This window comes from Cervus canadensis, chromosome 14 (assembly GCF_019320065.1).
Source record: "Cervus canadensis isolate Bull #8, Minnesota chromosome 14, ASM1932006v1, whole genome shotgun sequence".
In the NCBI taxonomy this organism is placed as follows: domain Eukaryota; kingdom Metazoa; phylum Chordata; class Mammalia; order Artiodactyla; family Cervidae; genus Cervus; species Cervus canadensis.
This window is the reverse complement of record NC_057399.1, coordinates 28,596,393-28,609,776: the sequence shown is the minus strand read 5'-3', so window position 1 is coordinate 28,609,776 and position 13,384 is coordinate 28,596,393. Positions and strand designations below refer to the sequence as shown.

The window sequence follows — 13,384 nt, the reverse complement described above, 5'->3', positions numbered from 1 at the left end:
TAGGGAAAAACATTGATTCCATGAAAATACCCCCTTTTCTCCATTAGTGGCATGCTCATCAGCTCTTATCTTTATATTCCAGTAAGTTATTTTGCTCTCACTGTTTAACAAAAAAAAGAACAACATAAAAATTCTTGCATACCTTGTTCGATTGGAGAATTTTAATGTTTTTCATTTATCATTGTAAAACCAAGAACAATTTTATAACTTTTTAGTACGTAGCTGTTACATGTAGGGCAATCTGTCTTTAAGCAGGGATAAATTACTCTAAAAGAAATGAATCCTAGACAGTTTTCCCTTCAAGTCAAGCGTCTTGTTGTTTAAATAAACTTGTTTACAAAAAAAAACACCTGGCAGGAACTGGCAGGGCATAGAGTTCTTAGTCTTACATTCACTATCTCTTTGTTCCTACAAACAAAATCAATATCTTTTTTTCCCCAAGAATATCTTAATTCATAAAATGTTTTTATTTTTTAATAAAAAATATTAAAGTTAATACACCCACAGGAAAGTACATAAATCATGAGTATACAGCCTGACGAATGATCACAAAGTAAACCTAACAGGTCAGCTACATAAGGCTAGGGGCAAGATTGCTGTCAGGGGTGCCCAGCCCCTCTCAGGCCTCTCCTTCCCCTTCCTAATGAGAACCCCCATCAGACTTCCAACACTCATTCATTCAACTCGGATTTATCAACCAGGGACCGGAACTCTTCAGTCCTGGCAGGTGTTACAAACCCAAGCAGGAAGGCTGATCTTATGAAGCTTCCTGTCAGAGGGCTGGCTTTTCTGGGGAGGGACATATTTCAGACAGGGTTTGGGGGCGTGTATTGCAGGGAGAACTCTCTGAACTTTCTGAGACCTTTATTGATGAGTGTTGCCTTTATTACCTGTTTGTTTAAGCACATTCAGCATTTCGTAACAGCAGATGGAGTCACAGCCAGAATCTCTTTGCTGCCTGACACATGAGAAGTAAGAGGCCCGCCCTGCTGGCACGAGGTCCCCGACAGCCAGCCTCTCCAGCATTGAGCTGCCCCTGACACCCCTGGGCAAACAGCTCCTGCCCACCTGCAGCTCAGGGGTTTTCTCTTCCTCCCCTTCATAGTGGTTCTAGGGCTGCGTTAACTGGATCTTTCTGAGTTGGGGAATGGGGAACAAATGTAAAACATATGTTTTCCCCAGGTATAAGAATGCCATTTGGTCTTAGGAATATTTTTTATGCAGCTTCTATTATCTGAAAGTTAGGGATATGGTGCCCATTCCCTTGTCTATGAAATCAGTAGTTTTTATGGAGAGGCAGAAGGCAGCTGGTTTCCTAAAATGCCAGCCCTTCGCCAAATGTCCTCAAAATCAGGCTACACCGGTACTTTGCCTTCCAGCTTCTCTACAAAATCCTTGCCAGAATTCAGGCCAGGTATCTCAGGGACACCATGACGAGTGCTGAGTTGCTCCATCTTTCACCCTTAAAGAGCTGATGTGACTTCCCAACTCCTCCCCATAGGAAGTAGCCAGGCCTTTGGTGGGGAGGGAGGGCAAGCCTGGGCAGCCCTGGAACACTGCGACCAGCGGTTCAGCCACATCCCTTCAACAAAATGTACTTTAAATATATTTTTATGATCAGCTGGGTTCTAAATTACAGCCATGCTGAATAAGAAGAGAGTAAACGTATGATTAGTAATTTCCGTATGGCAGAAAGCACCAAACAGTCTCTGGCTAAGGCCCAGGGCTCAACAAGAACTGTTCTTTCAGTAAAAAAGAATACAGAAAATGGCCTTTATTCCAAAGTCAAAGCCACAGGCCGTGACCTTCTCTTTCCTGTACAGTAATAAGTCTTGCTTCATGAGGAAGTGGGGAAGGAAAGAAAAGATGAACTTAGGAAAATGCTCCAAGAGCTGTCTGCCTGCTTAACTTCCATCACTCATTCATGTACAGAGCCACCTCCTCCTCCTACACCATAAACACAGTAAAAAGATCCTGGGCAGCCCTGATCCCTGGCCGTCTGGTAATGACTATTCCAGGAGATGCAGAAACATCACTGAACGTGGAAAAATGCCACACGAAGACTACTCACCAAAGATAATTGATTCAATGTCAGGTTTCTTGTTTGGCTATAGCTCTCCCCACCCCACCTAACTTGTTTGGAAAAGAACATATGAATAGCATCTCATAATTCAGGAATGATAACATTCTCGGTGTGGACCAATGGCCACACTGGGAAACACCTGGGATGCTTTGATAGCAGAGCAGATTCTCAGACCTTAAGAATTGGAATCCTCAGGGTGGGGCCCAGAATTTGCATTTTCATCAGCTCCTTCAGGAAATTCTTATGCATGCTGTGAACCAATTACACAAAAGCCTCAACAAAAATAAAACTGTCTCTACTTGCAGCAGGCTCCCTGGACCCCAAAAGGTTTTAAATCATTAGGATTTAAAGAAATGTTATCGCCTTTGAGGGAAAAAAAATAGCAGTTTTCTTACCTGATTCTATCTGCAAGAGCTGTTATATATCTGCAGTATTTCATTATTATTAATACAAAAGTCTAGGATAAAATTCTTCTTATTAGTGTACTGGTAACTTAGGAGAAGGGTCCAGTACTGCATGTATTTTGGGGACTACTGCCAAGAGCAAGGCCTCCTCCCCCATAGTAAGCATAGGATTTAGTCCATTTAATCATGATGGTGGAGGACAAGGGGTCAGTTTTGCTTTTTTTTTTTTTCAACACTACAGTCTCAAGTTTCCTGCTGCTTTATACCTTCTGTCTTGGGGAGGATTCCAGGTTAGCCTCCACATTTCTAGGACAAGGATGTCCGGGAAATTGGCTCTCTGTCACTTAAAGGTTAAGCCTTCTCTTCACTAAAGCTGGACAATACACTGAGGAGTCTCCAGCCCTCTGTTGCCCTCACTTGGGGAATGTGCCCAAGTCTCCTGCCACAAATCCCTTTATGGAATGGTGCCTCCATAAATCGCAGCTGTCCCAATGGGGGAAGTCAGGCTGGTTTTATAGTGTGCCAAGATCCCAAGATAAAAAGCATTCTAAGTGCCCAGAGCGAGCAGAGCAAACAAGGCACAAGCCAGCATATGTTACCCAGAAGTTAGCTCCATAAATACCTCCTTCCAGATACAACAAGCACTCATTTGCTTCTGCAAAACTCAGCATAAGAAACCTGAAATGCAGCATGCAGATGTAGGAATTCATTTTCTTATGCATGGAAGGTATGAGTGCCTTCCATTCTCAAATGAAACAAAGAAAATTCTGAGGACTGCAAACCACCTGAGATACTTCCTTGCTCAAAAGGCGTGTCATGCTGTTAAGTGGCAGAAAACTCACAGCCCCACTTCTCAAACACAAACTCTTCCACTTTAATTTATTGTCCTATTTCAGGTCTGAGGGAACTTGGGTTTGAATAACTATCTGAAATGAAATTTAGCACAGATCCCAGAGCAAGCAGATCCATCATGGGAGGGAAAGGGGTGCTCACGACTCCAAGTACCTCAGCCCTCACTTTCCTGGTTCAGTGATGCGTCTCCCATACACCCGGGCTCTCACAAATGGCACCGGTTAAAGTTCACCACCAGCAATTATGCCAAAACACAGTTGCATTTTGGCTGCCATGCTTCTTCATTTCATATGAGAATCATTCCCTTCACTTTTTACAAAGTATCTGAAAACAGGTGCTGCTGAGCCAACAGCACGCTGGAATAATGTGTGTATAGTTTCATCTCTCCCTTTTCATCCCTGCAGGTTTCAACCAGTCACCCAGCAGCTGCCCCCCAAACTAGAGTCAAGGACCAGTGCTGCTGCACCAGAGAAGAGTTAGCTTAGGAGTTAACTGTGAGGTTACCTGTCTGATGAATTGTCTGCCTAATTAGGTCTTAAGTCTGAGACTCCTGCTGTGCAACCTGAGTAATGAGCAGAGCTGGAGATGAAGTCATGCGCTTGGAGGCGTCTCCCTTTGCTGGAGCCTAAGACGAGTGGACAGGGCAGTCACCCTCCGCCCATCAGCTTTCGCTGCCACTGCTGTAAGTCAAAAGGATCGGGGCAGACAGCTGTCAGAAATGAAGCAGGGACAAGTAAAAGAGCTTAATGAAATTTTATTTTGAAAATATGGCAAGAGTCTAAGGCACTTCAAACATTTAAATACATATAAGACCAAAGTAAATGTGACATGGGATAAAGGAATCCATAAATACATGGAGAACTACACTATGTTTCTCTAGAGGCCAATGGATAGCCAATTTCTCTAACACAATTCAACTTTCATCATTAGACACAGAATTGTGCAATTATTAATAAAAATACGGCAACATTACATGTCGTTCTTCATGTCTTCAGTTACTATGGAATATAAAAGTTCAAAATACTGTGTCAATTTTATATAGATACCCTTTGTATAAAATGTCATATAATACAGCCACCTAGATAAAACCAACTGAATAGACTTCCTTTTGTTAAGTTTTATACTTATTGAGACATTCCACCTTTTATTTTTAAAACCAGAAACCTACCAGCCCAGGCCTGATTCATTCATGATCAAAGTCATCTCAACTTCCTTATTTTAAAATAATAAAGACAAAAGGAAAATCAACAAAACCATCCTGGAATGGAGCTTTCAAAGAACTTTCCAATGGGTCCACATTTAGTAAATATACCAATGGGTCCACATTTAGTAAATATAAATACTTGTGGAAAAGTTTTAAAAACACCATGCCAGTGAGAACTTGATACTTTTCAGCAGTGGTGGGGGTGTGGAGAGCAGGAACAGAAGTAACAGAAGTTGCCCACTCAGGTCAGGTTACAATTTCCTACAACTGTACATAACGGAGCAGAGACTCAACAGCAAGTGTGCCCTACACAGAGGGAAGATGGCCAGAAGGGAGGCCTGTGTGCCCAGCCAGAAATCTCTTGCTGGCTCAGCTTCCCCTGGCAGCTCCAGCCTTCAGCCCCCGGCTTTCTGTGTTCTGTTTGCTGGTGAGCTCAGGCACAACGTACATTCAGTCTGTCAGCCCAACAGGAACAATTAGCAGCTTAGTGGTGGCATGTAAATGGACGGCTATTTGCACACAATCAGTCAAATGACCCTCGGTGGGTGGGACCAGGAGATGTCTTCCTTCCAAGTCTAGGGGTGCCCTAGAGACCAGGAAAGGAAAGGAAAAAAAAAACTGGGGGTTAGTCAGTGACCTCAGGTAGATGCGTCCTCTGTGACACAGGAACTCCATGAGTACCACGCATGAGCCAGAGCCAGGAGGGCTGGAACCCCATACACGGTCCTCCAGCGGGAGCTGCTCTCAGGCCAGTGGGCTTGGCAGAGCCACCTCCAGCTGTCCTGGGAAGTCAACTTCCTGCTGAGAGGAAACGCTGGGACCACGGGCTGCTGCTCACTGTCTGCTTTAAGAAAGATGCCAGGAAGGCAATGTGCATTTATGGGCTCAAAATGTGCCATTTGGTTAACTCTGTCCAGAACAAATCCTTCCTGTAAGGGTGTGAGGACAAGCAGGCATCCAGCATCTGCTGTGCTAACCATTAGCACTCCTGGCCCTCTGGGTGGGGCAAAAATGATGAATTCTTACACTCTAGACTCAAACTTTGGTTTTCAGAATCATCATGAAACCTGCGTGTCCTGTCAGTTCCCTGAGGAAGGGGGCCAACTAGTCTGGTGGCTGTCAGCCTGTGTACGAACGCCAGGTGGACAACACTGACCGGAGACTGGGCTTTGGCGAAGTTGACGTGGGCGTACAGCAGGACGGCAATGTCCTTGTGTCCGGCTTCCAGGGCTATCGAGAGCGCGGTGCTGCCATCCTGGAGACGAGACGGAAACAAAGAAGGTTGGGTTTCTCAAACTTCCCGGTAGCCAAGAGCTAACAGCACCGGTCCCTTTTGATTGGGTAAGGCTCCCCAGTCTAGCTGTTTGTTCAGTTCTTTAGGAAACTCTCTGGACCTCTTAGGCGCCAAGCCTGAACGATGTCAGAATGATAGAGGCACAACCCCTCAGACAAGGATCAGCCCGTTGCCAGTGTCATCGCCTCACAGTGGTCAGTGTGTATGTCTGCACACAGGGAAGTCTCAACAAAAACAGGCTGCCCAGGAAGGGCTCTAATTCACTCAGCTAGCCCATGGGCAGGGGGCAGTAGGCAAAGGCAGGGATAGAAACGTAACTTTTTTTTTCTTCTTATAATTACAAATGAGCCATCAAGCAGTGTGGTGTCTGTTCTAATGCCCTGCAATTTGCCAAGAATCTCTTAACTTTCCTCTTGGGGAGGGAGTGGGTCCTACAGCCCTAACCGCCCTTGTAGAACACTCCAAGTCACACCTACATTTAAGCACTGAATCCTGCTGCTTCACAGGAATATATCTTATGGATATACGAGGGGAAACACTAAATATGGGAAAGAAAATTTTCAGTTAGGATTCCATTAAAATGCAGGAATTTAGATGGATATAAAAGTAAAGTTATGAACAACCCAGATAGCATATTAAAAAGCAGAGACATTACTTTGCCAACAAAGATCTGTCTAGTCAAGGCTATGGTTTTTCCAGTGGTCACGTATGGATGTGACAGTCGGACTGTGAAGAAAGCTGAGCGCCAAAAAATTGATGCTTTTGAACTATGGTGTTGGAGAAGACTCTTGAGAGTCCCTTAGACTGCAAGGAGATCCAACCAGTCCATCCTAAAGGAGATCAGTCCTGGGTGTTCATTGGAAGGACTGATGCTGAAGCTGAAACTCCCAATACTTTGGCCACCAGATGCGAAGAGTTGACTCACTGGAAAAGACCCTGATGCTGGGAGGGATTGGGGGCAGGAGGAGAAGGGGGCGACAGAGGATGAGATGGTTGGATGGCATCACCGACTCGATGGACATGAGTTTGAGTAAACTCTGGGAGTTGGTGATGGACAGGGAGGCCTGGCATGCTGAGATTCATGGGGTCGCAAAGAGTCAGACAAGACTGAGCAACTGAACTGAACTGAACTGAAAGCTGTATCAAGACAAAACAGCATACTGGACATCAACTATACTTTAACCAAAAGTAATTAACAATAATAAAAAGACAAAATATGGCACAACTTATTTTCTTTCTAGTCCTGGGATAAGGATTCCCTTCTGGTCACCAGCGGCAGGGAACAATCTGTGTGTGGTTTGAACCTTAGGGTCCTCCCTGCCACTCTGAATTCTGGGAGTTACTTTTCTTCCAGAGGCCAGATGGATAGCCTCCTGCTCCTTGAAGGATAAGGAAGCAAACAGGGGACCAGGATTTCTGGAAGTCACTGCGGCTCAATGGCCTCTTATTACGAGATCTACAAGCTGTTCTTTGCTGAGAGTAGAAGAGCAAACAGAATCAAGGCACATGAAACACAGACTGCTTTTAAGGAAAGAGAGCGGGAAGCTGGCCCTCCCCTGCAGCGGATGTGAAAGGAATCTGGAGCAACTGCAGCTCACGTGCTCCTGGGGAGGTTACTGCAACTGCGGACGCCAGTCAGTCCTTCCTGCCAGTGAATGCCTGCACTGACTGGCTCTTCCTGCTGGTGTGGGCCTACCAGGATCTCAAGTGTAGCGCAAAGGAGAATGTTTTCCCTCTAATCTTTTAGTGCTTGGGGCCAATGGAAGCCCCGGTTTCAACCTGTGCTCCAGAGAGATAAACTTTCAAAAACAGAACCAACCCAGCCAGTCCTCTGGGACCTTTGGACCTCTGAATCTTGTCACCACCCAAATGTTAGTTCCTGTGCCATGACCTATTGGTTCTCCTCCTCTTTGGTCTGGAGACACCCAGATCAGCAGCTTTCCTCAGAATTTTTTCCAGTTTTCCAGTCAAGGGGTTATCTGGGAATGGGAAAGTTTGGGAACTGGGAGAGGAAGGAGATGAAAGCGACAATGATGGGAACAGCCTGAGAATGATGTGCTGAAAGCAAGCCAAGATAGTCCGGATCCCCTAGCTGATAAAAGGGCACAAATTATTCACTCGGATGGGCCCCACTGACGGGTTTCCAAGTGGGCCAGGGGTGCGGGGGTGGGGGGGGGGCTGGTCCTCTTCACTCCGTGCACCTGGCCGTGACCTACACCGAATTCGCTTCTGCACTGTGGCTCTGCTTACCTCCCTTTAGTATACTGGTTCTCGTACATGCCCATCACCTTCTTCCTTTTATAAATTTTGGAGTGAGACCTATTTCACTTTCTGCCCTTGGCTTCAGTTAATGGGAATATTAGTCTGTACACAGAAGATGCTGCCAAGCTGGGCTGTGAAGGGAAGTGGCCTGGATGACAACACAAATCCCTGAGGAGGATAAAGGAGGATTTGCTCTCTCCCCTGGTCAAGCAGCACCGCCTCTCCCCCAGGTCCCTGCATGTCATTGGTCTTGAGGCCCCACCCGTGGAGACAGCTTACATTGTCCTCCAGGTGGCCGTTGCAGCCTGGCTGGGCCAGCAGCAGCTTGACGATCTCCACGTGCCCATGCTCACTGGCGCACATCAGGGCGGTGGAGCCCTCATCGTCCTGAATGTTGACATCAGCCCCGCAGGCCAGCAGGCCCTTCACCATGTCGATCCGCCCATGACTGACCGCCAGCATGAGGGCTGTCTGTCCTGCCTGTGAGGAGAAACAACAGCGGACTTGAGAAGCACATGGTGGGTTGGCAGGGTGTGGCCCACAGTGGGGCTGTGCTGGGGGAAGGGAAGCAGGGAGAATGACGACGGGAAAGAATCGACAGGGAATTACTTGGGGCTGGGTGGTGGCAAGCAGGGAGAAACTCACTTCTCGTGAGCTATGAAATCATAAGTAAGACCCTAAAGTCATGAGTCAGTTTTCCCTTTGGCTTGGAGGATCTGTCTCATGATAGCAAGGAGCTACAAAGTTCAGAAGATGGTCACAAGTCAACTGTGATCACATCTAGGTGAGGGGCCCTGTGCAGGCAGGAAGACACTGTGATCTGGAGACAGTCAGGGAGCAGCAGCCACTGGGTAGGTGGTGGGGACTCCCAGTCACCCACAGGCAGGCTGACCCACAATTCACGTGCACATGGCTTCAAACAGATGCAATGCAAGGCAGAGAAGGGAGAAGTTTCCACTGTGTGGTTAAGCCAGCGTTTCATGGGTGTGTTTAGTCATCAAGGACCACTGGGCAGCCACACGGATGGTGCTCAGTGGTTAGGAGCGTGGCAAGGGCACTTGTGCAGGTCACAGCTATGCCAGCTAGCACAGAATCTGCAAGTAAGTGTGCTCACCTGGCTGGCTTTGGCGTTCACATCCCCACAGGCGAAGAGCTCTTCCACAACTTGCATGTCTTTCTCTGCTTCCACGGCAGCGAGGGCTGCCAGCATGATGGGGGTGTACCCTGCCTTATTCTGGTGATCCACGTTACACACGTCTGCAAAAACATGAGTCTCTTGAGGCAAGAGCCAGTCTTCTAACAGCATCAGTTGTCCTCCTAAACTGAAGGTATGGAGTATGGGAAAGCCCAGTGAAATGGCCTCCAGCAGTCAAAGTCCCAGAGTGAGTCAGAAGGAAATGTGAGAGATGTTTTCATACCGAACCAAAGAAAAAGTTTTTTTCTAGCTCGTGAGAAATGACAGCAAGCTTTCACAGCCCCTCTTGTTTGCAAATAGTGGTTGAACTAAAACAGCCTGGAAGTCTGGGAGGCTGTTCCAAGTAATGGTTGCTTTGAAGAATACAACATAATGTGGGATCTAGACACTAATCTCTGTCTAGAACATCACCGTTTTGGAGTGAAGAAGGTGATCAGAGCTACAAGAGAAAGAAAGATTTGTAGAGGCTTATGCAGGAACACTGAATATGGTGTTCCCCACTCATAAACCACGGCTCACTCTGAGACCCTGAGCTTGATGCTCCGACTCATTTGGGACCCTTCGAATCAGAATCCAATCACATGACACCCAGCTCTATGAACTGTGGTCTGACAGCAACTTTAGTTAAATCCCTTACAAACTGTCAGGGACTCCTAGACTCAATAAACCAGAGCTCTTCTAGTCCCGTAATTCTTAAGGAGTCTTCAGGGCCTAAATTAGGCTTCCCAGGTGGCTAAGTGGTAAAGAATCCATCTGTCAATGCAGGAGACGCAGGAGACAGAGTTTGATCCCTGGGTCAGGAAGATCCCCTGAAGGAAGAAATGGCAACCCACTCCAGTATTCTTGCCTGGAAAAGTCCATGGACAGAGGAGCCTGGCAGGCTACAGTTCACAGTGTTGTAAAGAGTCAGACACGACTAAGCATACATACACACACAGGGCCTAAATTATCCTGCAGGCATCCTTAAGTTCCTTCAGCACTTTCTAATAAAATGAAAGGAATGGACAGTGCAGGCAAGAAACTTTTTATGTGAGACCAGATATAATTAAAGTGCTTAGGGTGTTTCTGTCATTGAGATTGAGAAGAGACGGTATGGTGAAAACGTTCTTAAGTTCTAAACAACTGCATACTGGGGACATAATGGTATTTACAATAGTGCATATTTTTTAACATAGAAAAGGGAAAAGAAAAGAAAAAAATCTGTCTGGTGGAGAAGTGGGTGAACAGACATGCTCTTCAAGGCTTCTTACTATCTCTGGCATTTGGCTCTTTGCTTATGTTACTGGTATCCTAGATTCACAAACACTCTTTATGGAGCCACAACCCCAGTCTATAAAGGTGAGCATTATAAAAAGTGAAGTAAATCCAGAAAAGTGATTAACCAAAGCCATCCAACAATGGAACTAAAATAATTTAGTTTACCAAAATATTCTGCCCATACAAAATTTCCAAGGGCAGATTAAACTGTTACTTTCAGAACCAATCCTGAAATCCTGTTCTTAGCTTTCCCGGATATTATCCACGTCTCTGTTAAAACAGTAACTTGTGCTGAGAGTATCACTAACTCTGTTTATAGTCTGGAAAGTCTGAAGGGAAGGAGGTTTGGAATTTCCTCCTTTAAACTGGAAACAGTTTTATCCTAACATGGCCCCTAAACTGAGAACAATCAAACTTAGAAAAAAAGGTAGATTTGTTTGGTCTCTGCATTAATCCAGTGTTCCCAAAACAAAGCAGAAAAAAATTCGGACAGCTGGGTCAAGAAGCAGAATGGGAAAACTGGACAATTGCACTGCATATTCTAAATCAGATGTTCACACTGCATTCTCATTCATCAGATTGAGGTACTGTGGATTCTGTATCCATCAAATTAGAAGTAAAAATACGTATTTCAAAAAGAAATCAAGTGACTTACAGACTCAAGGTATCGATAACTTGAACAAAAAGTTGAAAGCTCCCTATTACTCAAGGCGACCCTTCTATGTAACACCCTCTCACTCCATGTTTAATACATCCATTGGCTATATTCTCGAATGGCTGAGTTCTAATTACTAACAAACATTTTCACTGTTCTTATTACTATGATTCAGATTCAAGAATAACACTTTCTTTTCTCAAAGCTGATTCCCCAGGAATAGGGTGCATTTTGGCGGGAACAGTGATGCTTCTACCACAATCCGTTGCAGCAGCTTTGCCTGATCGCCACTGTGATTAACTGCACAGCTCGGCAAAGTGGCTGGAGAGGGGTCATGGCCCAAGCAGAGAGAGCAGCCCACAGACAGGAAAGCTGTGGCTCTGGCCCCAGGAGGAGCGTTCTGCCTCTTGAGAATGAACCCGGCAAGCCTACCTGAGTCAGCGCAGGCGGGAATGTGAGTCATGTGTGTTACCAAATGTCAGTCATGTGTGCTGAACTGCAGCACGAATATCCTCAATGGCACCTTCCAAAACAGATCTGGAATCTGCTTCAAGCCTCCCACGAATGACTCAAGAATGAGATTCCTACCGTCTCATGGGGAAAAGCAATGGAAAGGTTTTTAGAAGGGTCACAGAACTGAGGAGTGGGTCGGCTAGCTCCTTCGAGATGAGTCACAACCTGAGCCTGCTGGAGGAGAGAAAGGGATTGCCAGCGCACCCGCGTCCAAGAGCATCTTCACGATCTCGAAGTTGGAGTGGGACACGCTGTAGTGCAGGGCGGTATTGCCGTTGCCGTCCGCCATGTTGATGACGTGACGCAGGACTTCCGGGGAGATGGCCTCAAAGGCGGCTATGTAGTCCCCCACCATGGCCGGGATGGCCGACTTCTGGCTGGACACGCGGAACCACTCGTGCTGGAGGGTGTTCAGACAGAACCGCTGCCAAGACATGAAGCGGTTGGCCATTTAGTAGTTCTATTTATAGACCTTTCTCAGACCTAGCTGAAAGCCCAAGAAATCAGGCCTTTTATAGTCAAAGTACATGCAGATAGAATCCGGTCTCAAAGAACAACTAATAAAACCCAGGGCCCTCAGAGAAGCCTCAAATTCCAGACTGAAGTTTATCTTCTGATGTGCACACATGCACATGTTCTAACTTCTACACCATCATGCAAGAATTATACCACGATGCTCAAATTCTGACTCTGCTATCGACAAGCTGTTCAAAGCTGGGTAAGATACTTACTCTGTGCCTCAGTTTCCTCATCTGCAAAATGGGGGTAATAAAAATATCTTTCCTTCACCATGTTTGTGATGACAAATGAGGTAATACATGTTAAGTCACTTAGGCCAGGGTCCATTTATTATTGAACTATTAATATTATGTAGGGAGGTTGGTCTTGAAAATGATTTTCATAGTAATCAGGACAGGAGAAATCATTTGACACAATTAGGTTGCCTTTTCCTGTCCAGTCCAACTTCAACTCCTTCAACATCCATCTCCACACCACTAGGCTGGAGACCATAACCATGCAGGCACCTGATTCTTACTACATCCCAAATAAAAATGTTCAACCACAGAAAGAGAATAAAAAACAAATTACTTTTTGCTGAAACAAATTACTTTTCCCCATCAGGATCATCTGTATCTGGTCATCAGCCCCACTTGCCGTCCCTTAGGCTGTGGACACATGAAGTTGGCATTTCATAGTTTGGGTCACTTGAATGAAAAGGGTCCTGACCAGGAAAGAATTCATCTAATTTTTCTTTTCTTCTGCTCACTCACATATTCAGATTTCAATTCCTCTGGATACCTCACACAGAAGGAAGGGCAATTATGTCATTTGGGTGTCAAACTCTGTTATAGCTACATATTCAGTGTCCTGATATGGTTACATGGCCCTGGTGTTGTGATCATTCACATTTGGGACTTTTCATAGCACAGTACTTTAAACATGTCTTTACTGAATGAATATTCAATTAACAAAAAATGGACCAATCCTGGAGTGTGTGCTAAGAATATGCTTGACAATTGGGGCCCCAGAAATGTTAAGTCCTCCCTGAGGATCACATAACCTAGTATTATGGGTAGAGTCCCTGGTGGCTCAGTGGTAAAGAATCCACCTGCCAATGCAGGAGACACAGGTTCGATCCCTGGGTCGGGAAGATTCCCCGGAGAA

At 45.7% G+C, this 13,384-nt stretch overlaps 1 protein-coding gene across 5 annotated transcripts in view; it reads right to left on the bottom strand.

Moving 5' to 3' along the window:
- Window positions 1-4,077: 4,077 nt before the first annotated feature.
- KANK1 (KN motif and ankyrin repeat domains 1) overlaps window positions 4,078-13,384 on the bottom strand; it is a 213,263-nt gene continuing 203,956 nt past the window's right edge. For all 5 annotated transcript variants that reach the window (XM_043486548.1, XM_043486547.1, XM_043486546.1 and 2 more), the window contains 5 exons: window positions 11,924-12,143; window positions 9,214-9,356; window positions 8,379-8,579; window positions 5,700-5,798; window positions 4,078-5,129 (listed from right to left, as the gene is read on the bottom strand). In XM_043486548.1, coding sequence (XP_043342483.1) covers window positions 5,067-5,129; window positions 5,700-5,798; window positions 8,379-8,579; window positions 9,214-9,356; window positions 11,924-12,143 — 726 coding nt within the window. In that variant the 3' untranslated portion in view covers window positions 4,078-5,066. The remainder of the gene's footprint in view (window positions 5,130-5,699; window positions 5,799-8,378; window positions 8,580-9,213; window positions 9,357-11,923; window positions 12,144-13,384) is intronic.